Source organism: Paramacrobiotus metropolitanus, unplaced genomic scaffold, assembly GCF_019649055.1.
Source record: "Paramacrobiotus metropolitanus isolate TYO unplaced genomic scaffold, Prichtersi_v1.0 Parri_scaffold0000068, whole genome shotgun sequence".
In the NCBI taxonomy this organism is placed as follows: Eukaryota; Metazoa; Tardigrada; class Eutardigrada; order Parachela; family Macrobiotidae; genus Paramacrobiotus; species Paramacrobiotus metropolitanus.
The window spans coordinates 724,547-733,661 of NW_026570288.1; the positions used below are offsets into that span (position 1 = coordinate 724,547).

The window sequence follows — 9,115 nt, forward strand, 5'->3', positions numbered from 1 at the left end:
TGCTAATTTCGAATAAGCTGTTTTATGCTCACTACTGTCCATCTATCACTGTTTGACCAGGTTTAAAATCCCATGCTAGTATGTTACCCCTAGCCGGAAATGGGCTACCTGGTCCATGAATAATAATAATAATAGATTTTAGTCGGCAAGACTCGAGCGCATATCGTATACCGTTTGTGGCTGTTAAAAGTGCGACTACTCTGATTTCCCGACGATATGCTTGCGATACGGTGTCCCACCGTATCGAATACCGGACCGTATATCGTAGCGGTGTAGCGAATACAATCTAATAATAATCAACTACACTATGAAGCGTACAATGAAAACAAGCAAAAATCTCTGATGAAAACATTTAAACACCACCCATAATGGAATCGACACTCATAGCTGCAGGAAGACGTGAATGCCGTCAGATTTGCCCGGATAAGCTAACGTCTCCGCCCAGCGCGTATACAGTATACCGCCATGACCTTTCGCACCGGGTGTTGACTACCTGGGCAATTTGCGTTAACTGCCGGACAATGCCTGCTCCAACAACGTAGTCTTTGGTACAAAACACTCGTTCCTTAGACACCGGCAAAACCGCTGTCTCATCAAAAAACAGCATCTGTTGCGCCGAACCTGCGATGCCTTCCGTCCCCGTGAAGTCGCATAGTACCAACTGCTCACACACGGCCATCAGATAGCGAAAATGTGTTATTATGATATCTTTTCCGTTCTTACATTACTCAGGTTTTCTTATTCTGTCTTAGGTTGTCTTATAGTGTCCTTAGTCCACTTGTCGTCAGAAAATTGTTGTTGCATGAGACCGTTGCATAACAATATTCGATCATTGATTAATTTTGTCGTTTGACTTTTCAGCACATCATCGGGTTAGGATTTTGTATATCAACATATTATTATATCAACATATTATAGTCTCCAGCAAGCTGTCGGTCAACAAGACATTGTTAAACAAAATAAATCCATCTGTGTGTCCATGCTTGTCCATGCTAAAGCTGTCCATGCTAAAGCGCAACTAACTGCAGAACATTAGGATAAATAGGACACCTAAAATGTGTATAAAGAAGTACCACTACGATAAGCAATACCAGCTCCATTTCTATTACTGCTACCAGTAACAGTAACATCAAGAAGAATTACCTGAGACAGAGTGAGCAGGGGTAAAATATAATAGCGCACCTTTTGTTGGTTGCCATTTTAAGCTGCAGCAGTCGAAAGCGTGAGCATGCAGTAAGTGTATCGATTAGCGCGTTCGTTATGGCCAGGATGTCGGTGCAGTCCGTTAGCCAAGTAGTCGATCGAGCCTCCATTAGACCGGTTCCTTAAGGATCTTCTGAAAGGTTACCCTGATTAGTACACGAACAGCTAACTGGATATCGCAGTATTACTAACCGCACACTTGACATATTGTACGATTTACATAATTACAGTGCACTGGCAGTAAGTCTATATAAGAATATTTATAAAAATAAAAATAAAAATGGATAAAATAAGGGAATTAGGTAAAAATTAATGTCTTGGTAATATAACGGACAACATTACCTTGGCGAGAAGCAGCGCTGTGGAATCGTGCTCGATTCCAACGCGGCCGTCCGCGCCCGCGAGCATCCAGGTCACTTCGGCTTCCAATCGGGCCAGTCGGCTCTGCGTTTGTTCGATCAAGTTTTGCTGCTTATAAAGAACCAACACGAGGCAGACGAGGGTTACGGTCATCATGCATCCACCACGGTCGACAGGCTCAGCACCACGGTTAAGCATGTCAGTCTAGTCACCGCACACTCGCAAAAATGCCCGACATATTCCCATATAGCGGGGCTGCCAAACGATGCCGTGGACAGCCTCCCAGCCATATTCCGCTGGCTGCACCGTAGTGAAATTCATTATCCTTATTTAACCCGATTAACAATAACGAACTGCGAAGCTGGGTGAAATGCCAAGTTAGTCTGTGCTGCGAAATTGAACCAAATCAACAAACAGTGTGCAACAAGAACACATCCGCTGCGCTTAAACCACCAGCACTGAATGCAGACCGAGAAGCTGCGCTTGTTTACACATGGTAAGCGTTACAACGAACCATCTATTTTTCCAGGCCTAATCATGTCATGCCATCACGCCAAGGCTGGTGCTTATAACGGCAGCCGAGAGGCGCGAGACGGTTAAAATTTCAGGGACGTAATCCCGTCTGTTCGCTCCGTATCTCTCTGACTGCTAAATATACATACATTTCTTCTCTTAATGCAAACGGAGAAATAACTTCGCAAAAAACAGAGTCAGCTGTCTGCATTTCCGGTTCCTGGCAGTGGCAGCTAAGAGCCGGCTCGAGTACATGTGTATAATAATAAATCATAAGGCAGAAACGCAAAATGCCATCTTCCACAAAGTACTGTCAGTGCAGATTTCTGAATGGTATCTTTTTTCATAGACGTTCATAATTTCTTGCTGAAAACGTTATCTGCAACCGCGCCTCCATCAAAATGTGTACTCGTACTTATTTGTAATGCACCATTATTATGCCCACTAGCTACTGTAGTGCGATAATACTAATAACTTACACCTGCCTTCGCATGCATTCATTTTCTCCGGAAACAACGCATATTACTACTTTGATTTGATTTTAGATGAAATTTTATTATTTGCATATTGTATTTTAGTACAGTTTATATGGATTGCTTAATAATTATTAAAGTGCCTTGTACTTCAGACTGCGTCAGTTCTTGGTCAATGTTTCGTTTGCGGTATGAAATTCATTTCATACCCTACTCGTAGAATTCGAAGATATTTAGTGCAGTAGCTATTTTTGTTAATTAAACGGAAGCCAGTGCTGCTGTAAAACTAGCAAGGTAAATCTGCGTTGCTGATGCTGTGCATTCATAGTACTGAGTACGTGAAATGTTTCCGCCCATAATCTCTATGCTGTTTTGAGAGGGTCAGTGAATAAGCCCGCTGTCGACGATTGTATCGGACTTCCGAGCCTCTTGCGGACAGCGATGTTAACACACTGTTGACTGAACACACTGAGTTACTTGCCTACCTCCCACAGAATAAGAACGCCTCCAGTAATGACAGGAGGGGATTAGATATTTTACAAAACAGAAGAAAGTAAGAAAGTCAATCCACTAAGTTTAGAAATCTTCTCAAACTGAAAACTGCAAAAACAATGCCGCTGAAACAATAGTCTTCAAATGAACATAACATCATCAGCAATATAAAAATAATCGTTCGTTTTCGCAAACTTTCAAACAAACAAATAATTATCCTAACTTGACCTAAAATCGATTCAAACACTGACACCAGTGACAACTGGTAGAAAACCCGAGTAGGCGAAATAAGAAACACGCGGTATTCAAGAATGAATGATTTACGCTTTGAAGCATGCGTCTAGGGCTGCAATGGTAACGTTAGTCAAAGCAGAAATATCCAGCTGACGGAGATCCATAGTCTCCCAGCGTTGCATATCACCAGGGCCCGAACTGTTGAACCTGAAAATCCAAACCAGTGTCAGATCCGAATCAGCATTTAAAGGGAGTGAAATATATGTTATGTTCCTGAAACCGGCAACAAAAGGGAGAACAATTCCTATGATATGAACGCAGAACAATTCCTATCAAAAATAAGCGAAAACGCTTTGCACTAAATGACCACAACTTTACAGGATAGCCTGAGGCTATTCCATTTCACTGCGAAGCGGCGTTTCGTAAAGTACGATTCTATAAGCGAATCGTGGGTTAAAACACCTGATCTGATGATTACGAAAGGGCACTTACAGCTGCAGGAAAATGCGGATGCCGGTCCATTCATCCGGGTAGACTAGCGTCTGCACCCAGCGGGCATATATCGCCCTGACCTTCTGCACCGCGCGCTGACTAACTGCCGGACAATTGGCGTTTGCGGCTGCCAAAAAGACTCGCCACTGTTCAGCCGGCGTTTCTTGAGAGGTAAAGCGCAACAGCGGAATGATCAAGTCAAGCTCAGCAACAGGGTCCTTGGGTCTAAGCTTTTCTTTCTCTGACATGGGCAGCGCTGATTCCGCATCAAAGCACAGTATTTGTTCCGCCGCACCCACGATGCCTTCCGTCGCTGTAAAGTCGATCAGCACCAGTTTCTCGCACACCGACATCAAGTCAGATAGCGAAATGCACTCGAAAGCGTTATTGTGTGGGTTGCGACGGGGAGCCAAAAATGAACTAAACGCTCCCTCCGTGCAATCACGGCCGTTCTTTATTACGAGCAAAGGGAGGCGAATACCTCTGGTTTCAAATACTGTTTCCACCGACCACAGTCTTGTTAAGAGGTCGGTCAAGAAGTGAAAATGCTGTCGGTCTTCCGTTAGCGTCATCGAATAGATGTCTTGAGGATGTATGCCTTCCAACATGGTTACCAATCTGTACATGAGATAGTGGCTGTATTCAGATGTTAACTCGTCATCCTTTGGTTGTCTATCGCAAGTTGCGCACAGGTCGAAGAAGATGTTACGGTTGGTGGCATATCTGCGGGAAAGTAGCCTCCACAACATGCAAACTCTAGAAACCGAAATGCACTGGTCACCGACACACCGTGGTACATATTTGTATTGTATATCGCAGTAACCTTAACTATCTGTGTTGCATCAGGTGTCTCGCGCATACGTTATTCCTTCATATATCAACTTTAATTTCTACTGTTGCTCATATTAATGCAATTTTGGCTTTGTTATATTGCAGCATTGGGCACCGGCTACTGTCAAAAACCTATAATGTCGGTCCAGTTTACAAGGTTTATGTGCTAATTAATCTGTCATGTACGGCTGACTTGCCTGTTGGCGCGCAACTGGGACTCCACATCCAGATTGAGCAGAATGCATGCCAAGATCGAATGCGGAAGGTCACTAATCGCTTTTTCTTCCATACCTGCGCGGAATACTGCGATGTTGACCTTATTAGAAACAAGTTCGTTACATGATTTTATACAACAATTGTTAAACATCTGCTATTGTAAATGTTGGTGGATCATCACATTCAACCATTTGTATCTGACCGCTAAGGTACGCACTCAGCCTAAAACCGGTAAAATTATTATAAAACAGTGAGCACTGAAATCGCAACAACACATGCTCACCATGTTCATTCCTATCCCACGGCGTCGCGCATAGGGCAACATGGTGTCCCGCTGCATTCCAACTTATATAGTTATTGCAGGCTTCCTCTAGGGAATTTTCACTCCAGAACATACTGCGACCGTCTGCGTCACCGTGCATTTCCGCGCAGACGAAGGTCACCGTATCAACATCCAATCGCGCAAATACACGAACACCCACATCGATAAAATAATTCTTCTGGTGCGGTCCTTCACAGGTGAACTCCATCTCATCCAAATAAACTCCCGTTCGAGCGTAAAATCGACAGTTCGAAGAACATTCATCATACCCGTCGCGTGGTGCTAGCTGGCATGTGCGTACCAGAAACATAGGTATAAAATCCACGTCTGCCAACAAATGCGCGCTGGGGAACCTGATGATATGCTTTTTGTACAGAAACCCGCTAGGTTGTCCGAAGTTCTGATCTTCGTCCAGCGTTGGTAATGCCTCAACGACCAGATTCCGGTGCACGATGTGGCAGCTCGAAGTCTGTGGGTTTTTCCCTGCTGGACTGTGATCATTCATGCGTACAACAAAGAACATATCGCCTACCTCCTTAATTACAGTGCCGGGTTGGAGAACCATCGGCCCACCACACGCAGACCGCAGCGCAACTTGTACAGTGGAGCCTCGATGTCCAAAGATATCGTAGATGTAATGGTGTGGCCATATACAGCTCGCGTGAATCCACTGGGCGCTGACTATGGCGGCATCGAAATTGACAAAGAACTGGTCGCCGTCAATATCCTGAACGTATCCCAACCACCACTGGCCGGTGTCACGCTGTACCATTACTGTGTTCCCGTCATTCAGCTCTCGTGCGCCCGAGAATAAATGGCGAAAATACAGCGGGGTCGCATTCATGATGGGGTCGTGATCGAAAATCAGCAGGAGTAGTAGTTTATTTTAAGAGTTCAGTTCCCTTACCGTATTAAAGTGTCTACCAGAAAACTCACACTATGATTCTGTCAGCGTACGGGCAGTTACAGTAATGGACTGAACGTATCCCAGTCAAACTGAACGCTCGGTCAAAATAAGACGAGTACGTAGGTCGATAACGTAATACGCAGTCAGAGACTCAGAGTAGAAGAATGACGCGCGTTCTGAAACGATGGCTGCTGCTGACTAATTGTAAGAATTTTGTCTCGCTGCCTAATGCGTCTTGTTGTTGATACAGAGGAGAATAAAATTCTCATTTGGTAATTAATTGATTGATTGGTAGACCGCTATGCAGGCGTTAAATGATCAGAGACGGATTCTGAATCTGAACCGGAATTATGTACCAAATTGAATTCAGCCTATGACTGTACTTTGTACATGCTGTACCCTGTAAAAGGCCTGTATATATAGTGTGTATAACATTGTAGCAGCTACATAGTACATACATATCTTAATGCTTAAATATCCGACTATTTCCAGTCAGCTTTTAATTAAAACGAATCGATACACTTCTACAATGTAAAAGCAAATCTTGAAGCATCTTAAAAAACACTCGGAAGATCGAAGCTTTTAAAGAAAAACACAAATGCGGATCAACGGTTTGCAGTCATATCAGTGCAAATGCTGCCGTTAAACCTCAACACTGTTGTGATCCCTGATTACACTGCTGATAACAATGACAAACTGATTAGATTAGAACGAAAGCTTAATGGAGCATGGATCGGAGTGGAATCGACAACACCCATTGTAGCAATATTGCGGTACCAAATAGCGCACACTGTAGCTTTCTTACACGGTAGGCCTACTAGGTATTTACTGTGTTCATACAGTCCTGCCGTACGTGCAGTAACAAAAATGCCGTGGTGAACATTAATTTTGGCCACTTAAAAATTACTTTTGCATGATCTGTTGAAAATCTGCAACTTCACACACCGCTGTGTTTCTTCGTTCATCTTCTCAATCCACCGCCTGATTGAAATACCATGATCCGGAACTCAGTATTTATCCTCTTTGCGGCAGGCGTGCTGGTTTCCACAGGTGATCATATTGGGAGGCTAGGACAACTTCCTCATCAGAGACAGCTAGCATTAACGTGACTGTTTCAGGATTGGCGCTCAACTGCAATCAATGTCATGAGGGATTCGTGAGAAGCGCTAAGGCAATACACGGTTGCAGTCTGGCAGACACCGACGCTCATCATACCAGGGACGCGGCATGCCCCAACGGTACCGAATACTGCTTAAAGACCGACGGAACGTTTAGGGTGAATTATTCGTATCCAAATGGAGAATGGGGTTATGGAGAACATTCAGGTACAAAACCAGCATTAATTAGCTGAACCAACTTTTTGTTCACCTAATTAACGGTCTTGACAAAAGAACCAATTTCTAACGGCGAATTGGTACGCTGTGATAACAATAAGCCTGTTTACCGATGCTTAGTAAACTCCCAGCGTTTGTCGTTGTTAGTGCTAAAGTGTTTTCACAGGCACTATCTATGACTGTGGCACCCCGGAGCTGGTTACCTTCCTCCTGAGTGGGCCTCCACCATCCGGAGGTGATTCTTGCCAGTTCAGCGTTAACATGCATGGTGTAGTACCTGGCCGGGTGTATCAGTCGTTTGGACTACAGAACGCTACCGTCTGCATCTGTAAAAGCGCCAACTGCAATGCCGGGAATACGATTTCCGTGGTCATGCTGACCTTGATAATTTCCATGGTTTTGACCCTGGTACTCTGGACCACGTAACTGTACAATGTCTGTGCTTTTTTAAAAAAAGTTAGTATGTATCTGCATATCGGACTTCAAAGATAAGAGCGGACATGTAACTGTAACTCTCACTGTTTGCTTATAGCCTGTGATTATTTGCAGTGTCAAATTTTATGAAAACTGAAGAAGTTGGAATAATCTGTGTAACAATAAAGCCGAAAAAGGTGCGACAGGTTTTCTGTCTGGTCAAATAAGCTTTGCGAAACGTGCGAACAAAACAACGTGTCTGTAGGCTATAAAATAGTGAATTTAGTTGTCCCAACCAAGATAATCTTTTGGCCATTCGGGTTCTTGTGGTTGCATGTTATTTTGCAAGAAAACTTTTCCGTTTGCTCAAATTTCCGGCAGATAGGTATTTTTTTTAGCTTCAGCACGAATTCCAGTTACTCGTCTTATCTGTTCAGTATTCACTGACACTTACATAAGCGGAATTACCCACAAACGTACAGAAGCAGTTCAACTAGACAATGTGCGAAAGGTCAACTAGACCCAGCTATACTGAGCGCGCATTGTGGCCTTTTTCGATAGTGTAGTCTACATCAGCGCCCGTCACTAAAGTAAACCGATCTAGGCAAATGTGGGATTAACTTGTAGTAGTGTCGACATTGTGTCAACAGGCACCGGCGAGCGCTACCACTGTCAGAGTGTACAGTATTCACTGCTGCAGCAGTTGACTGTGCCGTTACATACCGTTACTAATGTTGTTATTTATTGTTTTATCCCAACCTCTTTGGCCGGTATTCCATTGCCGGCTAAGGTCATGGTTTTAATCGGGAATGTGATTCTGGATGATATTAAGTAATTAACGAATAGCGGAAATTAACAGTAAACTGTCTAATCCAAAAAACTACGCGGTACGAGTATTGCACAGTGTATAGACAGGATGCTTGTCAACCTGTAAACTTGTACCAATCCAAGAATTAAAGTTACTGTAAAATACACGGTCTTTTTCACAGTAAAATGTTGTTTTTGGCGGTGGTTGACCCACTGCATTTTCCAGTAAAACATATTCACCCAGCTACCGTATTTACCGTGCACAGTCATACAAGTGCGTAAAGACAGCACGGATATGTCACCAATAACCCGAACGCGCCACGCGGTGCCTCGGGATGTGGATTCCGCTTGACTGCTACATGCGTCATGTTCCCGTTGATACGAGTGATACAACTGGCGCGCACCATCGATCGCGCGTGCGCCGGTTCCGCATTACATCCCATCCATCCGCATGTGCGCGTTTGCCTCTATCCCGTTCTCTTCCTGATCCCGCAAATGTTCCGTACATCCCGCACAA

The 9,115-nt window shown here is 44.0% G+C and overlaps 1 protein-coding gene across 1 annotated transcript; it reads left to right on the forward strand.

Annotated features, from left to right (window-relative positions):
- The first annotated feature begins 6,818 nt into the window (after window positions 1-6,818).
- LOC129594487 (uncharacterized) lies at window positions 6,819-7,985 on the forward strand. Its single transcript, XM_055491186.1, has 3 exons — window positions 6,819-7,093; window positions 7,162-7,368; window positions 7,544-7,985. The coding sequence occupies exons 1-3, from the start codon at window positions 7,039-7,041 to the stop codon at window positions 7,801-7,803; spliced, it is 522 nt and encodes a 173-aa protein (XP_055347161.1). The 5' UTR covers window positions 6,819-7,038; the 3' UTR covers window positions 7,804-7,985.
- Window positions 7,986-9,115: the final 1,130 nt, after the last annotated feature.